General features: G+C 37.1%; 2 protein-coding genes and 1 non-coding gene across 3 annotated transcripts in view; all 3 read left to right on the top strand.

Moving 5' to 3' along the window:
- LOC139962225 (persulfide dioxygenase ETHE1, mitochondrial-like) overlaps window positions 1-16071 on the top strand; it is a 57384-nt gene that overhangs the window by 11959 nt on the left and 29354 nt on the right. The gene's annotated exons all lie outside the window — the stretch shown is intronic.
- LOC139961353 (octopamine receptor beta-1R-like) lies at window positions 9545-13946 on the top strand. The gene has a single exon (XM_071960496.1). It carries the CDS (start codon window positions 12897-12899, stop codon window positions 13944-13946), a length of 1050 nt encoding a protein of 349 aa, XP_071816597.1. The 5' UTR covers window positions 9545-12896.
- On the top strand, window positions 14120-14192 carry Trnac-aca (transfer RNA cysteine (anticodon ACA)). The gene has a single exon. It is a non-coding gene; the product is annotated as a tRNA-Cys (tRNA).

Raw genomic sequence — 16071 nt, 5'->3', positions numbered from 1 at the left:
CTCTAAGGTACTCGTACGCCATGCTGTTGTACTCGTACTGTAACATCATGTGGGGCTACATCATTAAGGAACCTAGTAGCACCCATGTATGAAAGTTTTAGTCTTGCCAACTGACAGCACTACTGTCGGTTTCCTTTGCCAGGAAGTTCAACAGGTGTAAAGGGACACGGCCTATATAACTTTCCTGACATATTGACTTTGCGTTGGCCATAGAAATTGAAGTAGAAAGAATGATGACACAGTGTATCGCCAGGTGTTTACGCAGTGCAGCCTTGAAATAAGGAGGGCGCTTTGGCGTTGTACGGCAAAAAGCCAGATCATTTGTACGTTTTCATACATACAGTGTGCATTCGACTTTGACATTGAATTTGATTTTACCCGTTTTTTCGAAAGATTAGGTTTACTTTTTCACAACAGAGGCATGTTATAGCGACCAGAGTAGTAAGTATTATACTCCTGACTTTGAGAACCAACTTTGAAAACTTTTTTTTTTTTCTAATGGACTCGAGCAAGTGGAGTGTTTTATGCAACTTGTAAAGTCTGGAAAGTGTCATTTCCGGTATCTGAGAGGCACGTGGCAAATATTTCTCTTGCTTGTATTATTTAAGTGCTCCACTCAGAAAGTGACATTGTTGACCTGGAAAAATGCGGTGAAACCCCCCCCCCCCCCCCCGGGCCGCGATTTTTTCCCCAAACAGGTTTGCAAGTGTGCGTAAATAGTCGTTCATGATTGGTCGGAAAAGTTACGTCATCACCATAGAAACCTTCACTTCGAGGTTCTGCATCCATTTGTTGCAACGAAGATATACCCGTTCAAAATTACCCGTAGCTTTTCGTACATATATTGAGATATGTTTGGAATTGGTTTAGACATATTTAGCACACTAGTATTGTATGATCTCCTTTGATCGAAGATTTCTGTGAAGGCATTAATCGATAACATCGCACAGTGAAAGTTTCGTACAGGGTACATCACACATGCGCTGTAGGCCTATATGTATTATAACTCTGTACAAAGTGCAGTGATGGAAATATATCATACTATACACTATACTGTTTTGCGTATATTCACTCAAGACTCGTTAACTCGCGTCGTGAAGTTGCTTTTAGTGTAGGCCTACCCATTCCACGAAACGAATTCTGATTTCAATAGAACGGCTCACGAATCGTGGATAACGTAAACACGAACCAAATAGAATGTACCGTATGTATCATAAGTGAGGTCATCATGTCATCCAAGCATTAAAAGTAAAGTTAGGGCGTTTGAAGGGAAACCCCTCAACTAGACTCAATCAAGTGTCAGTGTGTAACTCAGTATATGTCTTCGAACTTCCAAGCGATGGTTATTATTTATGCTGACGTCACGAGCAATCTGATTGGCTGAAAACTCCGTCATTGCAAACCTGTTTGGGGGAAAAAAATCGCCCCGGGCCTTCCCAAACACACCAAACTATTGTGTAATACTTCCATAATCGTCTGTGCAAGCATCGTCTGTGCATGCAGTTTAATGTTAATGTTGCAAAGTGGGTAGTAGTTTATGTAAGATAACAGATCCCACCGTATGAAGTATTAGTGCAAAAAGTTTGATGCATGCTTTACATTCAGTCACAGTCATCCGAGGATTAGATGTTAACACGAGTAGTGGCTTGAGAGTGTCGTTTTGCGTGCAAAGCTTTTCCGAATATAGTTAGTGAATATCAATAGGCCTTAAAATCGCAGTTGATTAATTTCAGGGAAATAGCCTATAAATTTACCGTACAGAACATACCTGGCTAGGCTAAGTAGGATTTCGCCTACCTCAAAACTCAGATTACTGGCTAGGCTTATACTGCTTATGCCCTTTTGCCACATTTACAGTGTTGGGAATATGTTGCAAATTGAGTATATGGTTGAATATTCGTACATTTTTAGATATGTTAATAGACTGAAATATTATAGGCTTAAGTTATGACCTAGACTAACCTTAGTTAGACCAAGTACATAGACCTAAGTTAGGCTAAGCCTGTTTTCCTATAGTATTGAATTGTTAGTGAGTAGCCCAGGACACCATAACCGTCATCCCATGTTATTCTGGCATGTTGGATCTATCGTTAGGGATACAGTTTAAGTAAAATGAGGTGGTGATCATTGTTGTCATTAGGCTTACGTCATATCGCATCCGAAAGAACAGGCTAACTATATCCAGGGTCCAGTGAATAACAATGCAGCAGCTGAGCAGACGAAACTATAGTTAGTTTCCTGTATAATTGCTTCTAATATCTCCTCCTAAGAATTACCTGTGAAACTGCAGTCCACTGCCACTTTATCTTTATCACTTTAGTTATGTCAAAGACGTGTTGTTTGTATAACGCGCCTGTACTTTCTTGCCGTACAAGCAAAGCGTCACCAGTTAGATGAGTGGCATCAGTATATGTCGCATGACGTCGTTCTTCCTTCTTCAATTTCTATGACATTGGCCTATCTGTTCTCTGCTTCCGCCCTCCCTCAGGAAATGTTGAAAAATTACACGTAGATTTAAATAACGTATGGTAGCAAAACTTTAAATACATGTTATTGATACCGTATAGACCAGGGTTTCCCTAACTTTATGCACCACGCACCCCTGTGGATGTCAGAGTTGTCCACAAACCCCCAACTTTTCGAGACACGATCTGAGTCATTATTATCTATAATATGCATAACAGCCTGTGTCTGTTTCATAATTCAGTTATTTATCACATGCACGGTACGGTACTACTATATGGCAACATTTGCGTATATGGAACGCGAAAAGAGTTTGTCGATAGTTACGACTTTTGTACATTACTAAATTAAATGATATATCAGATTTTAGTTCAAAGTATTCTAGTTTTGACTTTCAGAAAAGTCTCACGAACCCCCTGGGATGGACTCACGCACCCCTGGGGATTCATGCACCCCAGTTAGGGAACCCCTGGTATAGCCATTGATATCGATATTAGGACCGTAACGGATTAAACCTTGTGCCTAGTCAACGTCTCCAATATGGTGCAAAATTAGCAGAATGTCTGAGATCTCCGTGTCCTGCTGACTGCCTGTGACAGACATAAAATACATCATCGTAAACTGTCAGTTTCTTGAGCAATTCAGCATACTTTACTATGTCACACCTACCCTTTAAGTATAATGCTTCCTGATTATATTATATATTATTTTCATATGGCATATCTCATGCATGCAGTGATTGTTTAACAGCTATTTTCCCATGGAAACAGTGATTAGAGAACCTTGACATAATTGAGCGGTTGATAGAGAAACTACTTAGAAATACCAAATTTGATTTTAAGTCTTCTTCCGTTGTTCTCCCACATAATGTTGTACACGTGTGACGGCGGTATGAATTGAAGTTTTAACTGCATGGCAACATTATGTGTATCGACTATTGATCACAATGTACCATGTATAAAACAAAATCACTTCGTCGAAAAGAACTATATAAACAAAGCAAAACAAAACCACATAAGTTTTATATAACCTATACGTCAGTGTTTGATGTTCTGTGTTATTATTAACAGTAGCCTCATTAAAAAAATGGATGTGTGTTGAAGGTTGTATTGTTTTTAATATTGATTTTGCGCGACGACAAGCTGGTGGAACCTTGCAGAGAAGAGAACCTGACAACTGGAGAAATATTCATACCTCAGGGGTTGACCTTCTCCTGAAGTGAATGTTGCGCTTGCTTGCAGTCATTTTTATGTCTGGATGTTGAAGAGGATGACGTAAACTTCTTCTGATGGTCTAAGAATTAGTACAAATTATTGAAGGTGATGCGTTGCAAAAGTTGGAAGATCATACCACGAGAGCTGAGAAACAAGGTTGGGAATTATTATTTTAAACCTTCACATCCTTTGGCACACAGTTTGAATTGTCATGGAGGGTAAATTTGTAAGTAATATGATTGTTCCAGCCCATTATAGCTATCATATGATATGACATATACCTGGTGAAGACAAAATCTACCAATATGCTCTTAGCGACCTCGCAAAGCGACGAATGTTAGCGTCAATCAAGTAAATTTACTGTCCTACACCTATATAAGTATATCGTCTGCTGCCCCCACTCGGCACAGAATATTCAAATTGTCAGTTTGCTGCTTTAGTGCCACAATAGATTTTCTGTACATCCATCAAATTGTCCATTAGATATTACATTGAAGTAATAAAAATATATATATATATATTGTGTATATCTAATGTAAGGTCAGATACGATCATTATTAAAGATTCTTGAGAATACGGCTGATTCTCATTACGAAATGTTACTAGAGAGTCCGAGTAAGAAATGGGAAGAAAAATACATAATGTGTTGATACTCTCAGTGAAGAAGTCACATAGTATTGTACCATATATTTGAACCTCTGTCCCGCCCCAACCAAATTTAATATATGTCCCATCTATACAACAGCTACAACCTTGAGATATTTGCCAATAAGTTTTCATGAACATTTTATGTAGTTTATATATAATCTGACAACTAACCTGAACAAAAAATGAAAAATTTAAGTTACACTTCAAGTGGGAGTGAACTTAAATGTATACAAATATTACATTTCGCATAAAAAATAATGCATGTCTCTGATATTTTGAATCGAGTTATGTACTATATTATTGTTGACGAGGTAGAAATTCTTATACGACAAAATACGGTACTCTCTGCACAATCATTAGCCAATGTTTCTTATATGTATTGTTATTTACCAGGAAAGAAATACTTTTCACGACAAAGCGCTTCCCTTTCAAATCGAACAAATAACAAGAACAAATTAGAATTAGTCCAGAATGAAAAGGTTTCTCGTAATTTCTTATTTTGATCACAAAGAAAAAATTTCAGTTTTAGAATGATTTTTAGAGCTCAACAGAAAAATATATTTTATTTACAAACAGAGCAATCATGTACCGTACTTACTCCAACTTACTTAACATTTCTTATGAAATTTGAATAATCAAGCTAATAAGCTACATTGTCATGGGAGTTAAACATTGCATTGCTAAATTAATGAAAATCAACACAAAGGTCCGCTTAGAAAGGTTGTACATACGAAAATGGCATCATGGAATTCTGCTTATCATACTTGATCCGGCACAGGCCTTGTGTTTTTTTTTGGGGGGGGAGGGGGGAGGTGGGGCGGGTTAAACAGCATTTAGCGTGATAAATTCAACACGAGAAACCCGGGTACAGCTATAGCTTTCATTTAAAGTAGCTTTTGTGGTAGTTGAGATTTCCGTTCTAGTTTAAGCTGGAAATATCATTACAATGCTGCTCACTATAGCATATCTAGTAAACTGTTAATTCAATAACAATGAAAATATCATATTTTTCATGATTTTCGAGTTCATTACATGTAACACGGTGTCTGGAGGACGAAGGTTGTAGAATTAACTGAATAAATGATTTACTTCCTCGACACTCGGTTAAAGTATGCAGTGTATACAGGGATACCATATAGTTGAATAAGTTAATGATGCCGTGAGTAGCGCTGAATGATTGCGGCATATAGAACTCACTACTGAGCGCAGAAATCAGCTTTATAAGAGACTTAAAGCTAGCTGCCATAATTACATTTATACATTCATACATTTGATAGAGATAACAGATTGTGCTGTATAACTACCCAAATAGATCAGAATCGTATTTATTCAAAATGTTAAAGTTCCATCACACACAAGGCTGAAGACTTGAGCCATGTGTGCTACAAGTTTTTTAAATGGGTTTTCTCTATCTATTACTATTTTTACTTTCTCTAATCAGGCGCGTATCCAGGATTTTCTAACCCGGGGGGCGCGTTTTACTATCTAAGCGGAGCGCCACCATCGGTTGGCGCGCAGCGTACAAGAACATTTCTTGCTTTGAAACCCCCCAGATCACCGGAAACGGCACTTCTCGGGCTTGAAATGACCAACCAGATGTATACTTTTTGCCTGAGAACCAAGTATTTCCTAACAGTTTTTTTTTCTATCCATAACCTTTTTGAAGATTGTTCACCCGGCACACATCATGTTCGACCTGATCGCATCTCCTGTGGGTCTTTGCTTTTGTAGGTGATTCTACGTCGCGGCCCACAATACCCGTCAGCCCCACTTTTCAAGGTTTTAAGCCCCATATTTGTTCAGAATTTGAAAATTCACATTTCTCGTGAATAAACTCACTTCAAAACATACCCATAATGTTGTACAAAATTTCATCTATGGACAACCAATATAGAAAAAACTTCCTTCAACCCCTAACAGACCGGTCAAAATTGCACGAGTTAGAGGGAAGTGTGATGCAGAATGTTGGTCAGAAATTTTCTAAAATTCAGACACAGTTAATTTATTGGTGTACAAATATTAAAACCTATTATAAAACTTGGTTGAAGGAAATGAAAAAATAGCAGATATTTCCGAAACCGAACACTACACACATAGGCGTAGGAGGCGCGGCGGCAGTGGCGGAGCTAGGGGTATTGGTCAGGAGTGGCGAGAATGGTCTGTAGGGGCGCTTTCGACACTATCCAAGCGGAGCGCCACCACTGGTTGGCGCGTAGCGTAGAGAAAATTTTTGAGTAAAGATACTCCCTAGATCGCCGGAAATGACCCTTTCCGGGCCTGGCTAATTTGCAGATAAACGAAGAATAAGGTGTCATCGCTAAATTACAGCAACAAAATGTGAGAAATGTCAATAAGTAGATGAGAGCGCAATAAAAAAGTCAATAATCTAGAATAAGTAAAAAGTGGTACAGAGCTGAAAAAGGCGCCAGCAGTCCATTTGAGTCCGTCAGGGGGGCATCCGCCCCCTGATCATATGGACGCTCCGCCACTGCGCGGCGGGGGTGCAGGCCCTAATTCGAGACCCAGGCCCTACATGAGACATGTCGTTGTTTACATTAGCATCCCGCGGTATACTGCGCAATTTGAACGGACCGTACGGTACATGATGGCATGCGATGTAATAACCGATGCTTGCTTATATGATATTGACATGAACACGTTGAACGCCCCCTTCGCGCGCGAAAATTTTTGGTTACTTTTTCAGGCAAGTCGGACAATTTTGAGGCTTTTCATCCTGGAACGCCATTTTCATGCTCACTGATATGATGTGATATCTGCTGTTTGCGTTACAAATTCGAACAGGCGCGTAGCGAGGAATTTGCCAAGGGAGGGGCGAAGCCTGTAGGCAAATTATCTAAGCGTAGCGCCACCATAGGTTGGCGCGAAGCGTACAAGCAAATTTGGCCAAAAATGCCTCCCAGATCGCTGGAAATGACACTTCCCAGGCCTTGTAAGTTGCCTCTAAGCACTTTCTATTTTGAAATTACTTAGCGATATCGTTTAAAAAAATGCTGAATGGGGGGTGGCGGGCGGTCGCCCCCATCCCAAAATGCGTCATGTTCCCCGTCGACACGGTCGAGTTCGGGACCAGCCACAGTTGGTTTCATAGCACAATTCTACACACGCATTATGATAGACCATATATAGTATATATATAGATCATTAGTGAGAGAGGAAAATGGAAACGTCAAAAAATGGAGTTGTCGGTGTAAGGGGTAGGGTGAGTCACACTTTTACGAAATCATTGATCCGTCACTGGCTACCCTTCAGCGCTGTAATAATGTCACTGTTCCTCTTTCTCTTCCCGGTGTCTTCGCGTTTTGCTTTTACTCCCTCTTTTTCTCCTTTTTCTCTCTTTCTTCTTTTTCTTTTCCCTTCCTTCCTCTCCTCCTCCTCTTTTTTCCCCTCTTATTTTCCTTTTCTCTTCTCTTTTTTTTTCTCTTCTCTTTTTCTTACCCGGGGGGCGCGCGCCCCCAACGTCCCCCCCCTGGATACGCACCTGCTAATGGATATGGTTTCTGCACATGCTTAAATATAATGTATCGAAGTTTAAATATGATATAATGATGAGATTGGTTTCATTATATAGTATCACTGCATGTTTACGTTCACCGTGGAAATATGACAACAAAAACAAACACAGGGTATCTATGAAAGATACACAACCTAATGAAAACTATGACATCAAACTGGCATGTTTACAACATGCATATGGCAGCTTTTATACTACAATATTTTCAGAAATGAGCAAGATTATCCTGAGCTATTTGAGGGAGGTGTTTATCACAAATATATCTATGACATACCGTAAGTTACCGAGATGATAGTTGGGTTTGTGTCACATTCAAAGCGAAAATAAAAAATATCATCTTGTCCTAAAGATCTTCATGATACATATACCAATATGAATTCAGCTGAAACAGCAAGAAAAATATAGCCAAGCGGCTGTAACAGTTTGTGTTCGCTTACAAATATTATAAAAACAGATCGATGTCATCAAAGGAGAATTTTCCATATTTTGTTTTCATTACAGGAGTGGTCAATATTTTCTTCCCTTTTTTTCTTTCCGTCAGAGAGTTTACTTACCGGATGTAATGCTAAGCATCCTGTGACGCTGTGTGTTTGAATAGTATCAAAACATTGAGCAAATAACAAATGTAAGCATAACGATTTTTAATAGGTAAACTAAATCTCCGAAATTATCACAAACAAAAAATCACGGAAGCTGCAGATGATCAACGCGGTGACTTATTCCGGATGTTATATTGTATAACAAGTGATGTACAAAACTGAGAAGTGTAAACAAGGTTTAATTTCTATTTTTACATTACCATGTATTGACGGAAGCATGCTATGCAACCTTTTCTAGTTTAATTCTATTTTAATTAAAAAGTGAATAAAATAAATATACTTTGTTTCTATTCTTTTCATTAGGTCGTCACAGGCACTTTAATATAGTTTTTTATTGCAATTGCCAATGTATATTACTTAACCGACGGTGCTCTTTGTACTTCAATTCAAGCACCTCTTGGGAGCCTATATTATATATATATATATATATATATATATATATATATATATATATATATATATATATATATATATATATATATACACACACACACACACACTTTGTTGGTGCCATTCTTTTCATGCATTAGACATTTGATAAATAACTTTCATATGAGGAAGGAATTACATTAAAGGTCAAACAGCTTCAAGGATAACAAAGAATAAAAAACCCAGTTTATCGCCGAGCAAGAAATATATATATATTTAAACATATATATATATATATATATATATATTGAGGCTTAACTTCTTTGGTCACGAACAGACAAGTATTTAAGCAGTGTCTATTTAAATTTGAGATTGATATCGATGCCCTACTTTTTCATTTAAACATGTTTTGAACAATGAAAACGTCATATTATATCTTTATAAAAGAACTCTGTTAATGGTACTTTACTGTATTATATTTTTCTTTCGTCATAATAAGTATGTCGTTGCGTGACCAACTCTACATGCCACTTCAATTAAATGATAGGCATATATACGTATCAAGACCTGTTTCTACTATAACAGTCCTTTCATATCTTTTGTAAGCCGTTATTTTCCTTGGTTGCTTACCGACTTGAGTAGAGACTTTTGTTTAGACCACACACAAAAAAAGAACCTAATTTCATTAATTTCCATGCTTTTTCTTTCCAATTTTAGAAAAGGTTACACTGCCAGGAAGATTAATTTGACAATAGAACTTGAGATATTAAGAGACATCAGTAAGGAACTCCAGGGTCGATATATCTACTGGCAATACCGGCATAGTGTGTTTATTGTTTGCGAATGCGCATTTATGAGAAAGATCATATTCTAACTTCATATTAGTAAAGAACATCCTCTGACGAACTTCATTAGTTTGACTAAAGCTTCGCTTGGGGTATTGTTTTCATGATTGTCTATACGTTAACTTTCACGGCATCCCTCATAAATCGCATTAATGTGGTAGACATATTAGGTATACTGATAATAAGCACTGTGACTGACGTTGTTTGAAAAAAAAGTCATATAGTAATCACTTTTTTCGATCGGTATTTTATTTCACACAGCTCAGCGAAAATGGGCTAAAAGTTTGTCCAGGAGGAAAAGAATGAAAGTTTATTTTATATTTTGAGCCACTTTCATGAGTTTATTCACCCATTTATCGGAACTACACAGTGCAGTAAAACGCGTGCTCGAAGTAAGGGAAATTTTTCCTTCCTTCGACTGTGAAGGATAGATGAAGCATAAACTAAAGTACAGATCAAAAGCAAAGAACTCATCGTTCTCGTGAAGTTACCGCATATGCAGGCCTATACAATTCTGCAACGTCTCGCATATTTAATTTATAAACCTCTGTCAACCATCCTGTTATGTGCTTTAACAAACCAGAACATTAGTTGTCGGATTAAATTAGCGAATAATCCATTATTAATCATTATTCAGGTTAAGATCATCATTTGCAGTGCAGCTGTCATCTTTGTCGAGATTGATTCGATTTACTTAAAAAAAAGTATTGAGTTAAAAAAATTCAAATAGTACAACACATTTTAGTCTTTCAAGCATTTTCGATGTAATTATTTGGAATGGAAAATTTACCAGCTTTAGTTAATGAACTGTGATGCAATAACAGTAATGTGGCAAGATCGACAATGCATGCAACACGTTACCATATTGTTTCTTCGGTAATTGGAAAAAAATAATATTATCACAAACTCAGAAAACCATTATTTGATAACAAGTGCACAATAGATCGATTCGAATCTCTCTCTATTGAATCTGAAACGAGTCATATAAAGTTGCTATGGAAACCATTCAAGTGAAATGGCTGTAATAAAGAAACGGGAAAAGTTTGCCATTTCGGTTTCTGATAACGGAGATATATACAGAGAGAGAGAGAGAGACTTGATCAAGCATACATTATTACAGCAACTGCCGTTTAAGTTTGCAGATGCTGCGAAGTTTACCACTACTTAAAGAATTGAGGTTGAGCAATAAATTGGTATATACCTTCTAACAGTCTTCATATCTTAAATATCAACAATTAAATTGGCGAAGGATTGAGCACTTCCACAGTCGAATTACGTAACCTATATATACCGTTACAGAATTTACAAGTTCGACTTTTTGAACTGAAGAAGTTAAGCGATTAGTATAGTGACCGAACAATGATACACATTGAAAGAGAACTTAAATTCTTAGTATATACGTAGATTTCTTACTTTTGCTTTTTGGATAATTCATTTGAATATAATTATGTGCGTGCAACAGAATTGCCTGCATCTACACGCATTGTGAATCTATACGCATTGTGAATCTACGCCCATTGTGAATCTATACGCATTGTGAATCTACACTCATAGTGGTTCCTATATAGTGAATTTCAGATGGAGTTATCATATCGATAAGGATGACAACCAAACCATTTTACCTTTCTTGATAGAGGATACATTCTTTGCGTAAAGAATTAATTAATTTATGTTTTACTTTTTGAAAAAAGTTGCCTCGAATAAACGTGAGAGCAACAACGATCGCTTTTGAATAATTTAATTTTTCGCGATACTGTATATGGTAATGCGATGTCACGCATCGCTGCATCAATCTACCGTTGTTACGACTTTAACTTTATTGGTGACTGATTCCGATCTTTTCATTTGGATATATTATATATATATATAATATATATATATAGAAGGATACGATATAAATTAATATTGGTATTAAACTCTTAAATCTGATAGGGATGGTTTGCCTCCATATAAGCGCATGCAGCAGCAGTATTTTAATTTCACTTGTTTTTTACGGATTATCTTTACTTCGTTCACAAATGAGATTATCGAGAAATTTGACATAAAAGCAGATTCGCGACATAATATGAGATTTAATTCGAAAAGCGGATTCTCATCCATTAACAACTTTTGACATTTGATTCGTCATACATAGATGGATATCATGAATGTAAATGTTACCATAAACTTAAGGATACATATTATTATTTGAAACCTTCGAAACTTCAAAAACTTTGGGGTAACAACTACAACTGTTTTGATATATTCTTATCATATAAATCTTGATATACATTATGATGTAATAACCCGGTTCATTGTGTCTAATATCAGAAATGAAGCAATGACAGGGTTGAAGAAATATTCAGTGAAAATTTGTTTGTACATATATACATCGCCATCAAATTTATCTCACAGACGGATGACATCACAGACACAGTTAAAACAAAATCAACCTTAAAAAACGTCATTTTACATCAAACATGTGAATTGAAAGATGGACGAAGCTATATACAGATTCTACAGAAAGAGAGCAACTCGTTGGCATGAACTTTGATGTTATGTCCACATTGTATTGATTTAGTTAAGTGCAATGCTGTTAGAGAGACTAAGTGTGTTGTATACACTAGCATTACTGCAAGAATTTGATAATCTCGAGGAAACTAAAACTACTTAAAACTCTTCTTTGTTATGATACTTTTAAAACATTCGTGAGTTGCATTCGAACTTGGCCTTTGCAATTTCGCTCGTTTCATCAAGATGACAATTTATGGAAGCACCACACATTACGTCAAATTATCAAAACGCCTTTTTTTTCCCTCCTCGAATGTTAGATTTCCTTTTGCTCACTGAATAGATTTACTTTGATATGTAACAATTAAATGGAACACCATTCTATTTACAGCGACGACAATCTACCATTACATGGATGTGATTTAAATAATTAATGTGTAACGAGGAATGTTTTTATAAAGATTCGAAAATGATTTATCATGATTCAGTTTGTATTCTTCTATAGACAGACTCAAAGACTTTCCTCCGTCGCACTCTAGCTTGTATATTTTGTTCTGTGCGTGCAATATAGCGCATGCATGTATGGGGATAACTGTGAGCAAGGAATATTATGTAACAATGAGACGTGTATAGGACAATTATATCATAAGGAATAAAATATATTACGTTTGTATTCAAGGATTCAACACGAGTGATGTAATTATGAAATAAAATTGCAAAACAAACAATACAGAAAATGGAATTATCTACTACCATAAACGTAACGGAATTGTTCACAGCAGCTTCCTATGGCACGACTGTCAATCCTAGATATTATTCATACCTTCCAGTGCCGTTACCTGGCTTTGCACTCTACGCTTTCATTAGTTTATGTTTTCTGGGATTCGTTATCGGTTCGATTGGAAATGTTCTTGTCATTGTTGCGATTGCTCAAACCAGAAAATTACGAACCACAGCGAATGCGTTTCTGGCCAGCCTTGCAGTCGCCGATGTTGCGACCTGTGTCATCGTGTTACCTATTTTAGCCACGGCGTTGATATCATTGGAAACCATTATTACCAGTCACGTGTTATGTCGCCTGTTCTACCATACGACTTTAACATTCAGTCCTGTCTCTATTCAACATTTGATATTAATTGCTGCCAATCGATATACCCTCATTAATAAAAATCCTAGAATCTACGTCAAGATATTTAACAAACGGACGATCTCAGTCTTCATCGCGTGCATTTGGGTGATTAACGTGTTGTTAAATTTTGGCGTTGCCGTTACGTCATACGGAGCAAGACGTTTCTTTGGGAAGGACTATTGTTTCCTGGAACAGAAGAACGCCATCGGTACTCTGTACTGGTTAATCACTTTACTTTATACTTTTCTGAGTTGTTTCGTTATCATCCCGCTCTTCTACATCCTCACCTTTCGAACTGTTCACAAAAGTCACGTGAGGGTGAAGCAAGACCATTCGATGACAGACGCGCCCTCTATCGCCACTGTGTCAGTTCATCCCTCGACTTTGCAAACGGCTGGGGGGCAGAGACAACCACGTCGATTACTTTCATCATCAGAGATTAAACTCACCAAAGTTAACTTTTTTATCTTCATTACTAACGTTTTCTTTTTATCGCCCTTGTTCTTTGTCCTCGCTATTAATGGTGGAGAGATTACACACGGCGTGTTTGTGCTAATTCTGTTTCCAATCGGTATGAATTCTGTCACCAACCCATTGGTATACTGTGGGTTTAATCGCAATTTTCGACAAGCGTTTAAAGCGATTTTAAAACTTTAGATATATATATATATATATATATATATATATATATATATATATATATATATATATATATATATATATAAAAATGTCACCAAAAGCAGAACTAGTATTGTTCGAAACAGGTGACAAACGCCTACAGTGGAATTACGACCTTCCTTACCGGTTTAGAACCTCTGGACATACAATCAGCGTCCATGGCCTAGTTGGTTAGGGTGTCCGCGTACAAAGCGGGAGGCCCGGGTTCGAATCCCGGTGGAGGCTGGAAGTTTTTCCACTGTTCTTGATTTTCCAACTCATTACGATTTTCATTTATATATATTCATTTGCCTTTGTCGTTTTCCTCCATTCCATTAACATAAAGTCTGTTCAAAGTATCTCTTTCGAGATCCGGCTTTAGGAATCACAAATGATTTTCGAGTTGGTTAGCATCAAGTTTGATCTCTAGAGTAAGGCAAAATATGTCACCAAAAACAGAACTAGTATTGTTCGAAACAGGTGACAAACGCCTACAGTGGAATTACGACCTTCCTTACCGGTTTAGAACCTCTGGACATACAATCAGCGTCCATGGCCTAGTTGGTTCGGGTGTCCGCGTACAAAGCGGGAGGCCCGGGTTCGAATCCCGGTGGAGGCCGTCAGTTTTTTCACTTTTCTTGATTTTCCAACTCATTACGATTTTCATTTATGTATATATATATATATATATATATATATATATATATGTATATATATATATATATATATATATATATATATTATTATGATTATTAATATGATAATGATCGGAAACTTGTCACTCAATTATTTGATCAAGATATCCTGTTACTTGTATACGGCTTAAAAAGATACAGTGTACACTCCTCGTCTGTCATACAACATTAACAGCATCCTATCAACTGACTGGCAAATGTAAGTTGTTGAGACGATTATTGAACAGAATGAACACAGGAAAGATAATTCACTATTTAAATCATTAACATGATAAAATGATAATAATTATAAAAAAACAGGAATGTTAAAGAAGTAAAATAAACAGAATCTGACAGCTACAATAGCAGTCTTGCGATACTTCATAACAGTGGCGTAGGAAGGCACTTTTGAGTGGGGGCTGAAGACTGATGGCCGGCCTGGGGGAGGGGTCTAAGGGAAATTGGATTTTTTTTGCATTTCCAGGTGGCCTTAGATGCAATTTGGTGCAATATAGCACACCCCAACACCCACTCCATTTTGTAAATAATTTTGCATTTTCACCTGGCCTTAGATGCAATTTGGTGCTCCAAATGACATTTTTTCTGCCAAAATGTTCTGAGTAAAATGACGAATGTTGTTATCATTTATTGAGAAATGAAAAAGGGATTTTCTGACTAACGAAGCGGGGAGGGGGGGGGCGGAATGATACTTCCGCCCCCAATATTTTTCACTGGGGGCTGGCGCCCCCAACCCCCCCCCGGTTCCTACTCCCTTGCTTGATAACTTGGACAATTGAGATTTTCTTGTCCATTGCTTATTTGTTTCCATTAAAAACTCTGCATCAATAAAAACATTTCAAAATCTACAGACCGGTTTCTCTTTTCTTATCTTTTCTCTCACTAGATCTTGTAAGTTTTCTTCTCCCCCCCCCCCCCCCTCCTCCTCCTCCGAACCGACATTAGTGCTCTCGTTACAACTGCTGGGGAAATGTATTTTACAAGCTGCCTGCAGCAATAGCTGGTTCTTTCCCGCCTATACCCTTCATTTAATTCCCATTTAAGATATATACAGAGGCTTTCATTATAGCATGTCTCTGTCACAACTAAATAGATGTAACTATATCTACACAGCCACAACATACCAGGCTCTTGAATCTAAGAATTCGCTTTCTATTCTTTTGTTACGACTTTTCATGTTGAAATGATTTTCTTGTTACATAATAACAAAATCAGGTCAAACGTGTTTTGTAACTTATTTCTTCTTGTAGTTTTTGCCTATGATTATTTTATTAATGGGCATGAGGTTGCACAGTTATATTAAACATTTTAACAAATAAAAGGAGGTTACATTAACTTTTGCAGCCGACTATAGATCGACCGTATAGTCAAAGGATCGAAAAGTCTTTTGCATTTTATGGAAATTAACAAATATGCTTAAAATTGCCAGACAA

Source organism: Apostichopus japonicus, chromosome 20 (assembly GCF_037975245.1).
Source record: "Apostichopus japonicus isolate 1M-3 chromosome 20, ASM3797524v1, whole genome shotgun sequence".
NCBI classification, from domain to species: Eukaryota; Metazoa; Echinodermata; class Holothuroidea; order Aspidochirotida; family Stichopodidae; genus Apostichopus; species Apostichopus japonicus.
This window is presented reverse-complemented; position numbering and strand designations above follow the sequence as displayed.

Bases quoted from the DNA above. Each gene is read 5' to 3' on its own strand.
- LOC139961353 (XM_071960496.1), top strand. From the start codon at position 12,897: ATGGAATTATCTACTACCATAAACGTAACGGAATTGTTCACAGCAGCT.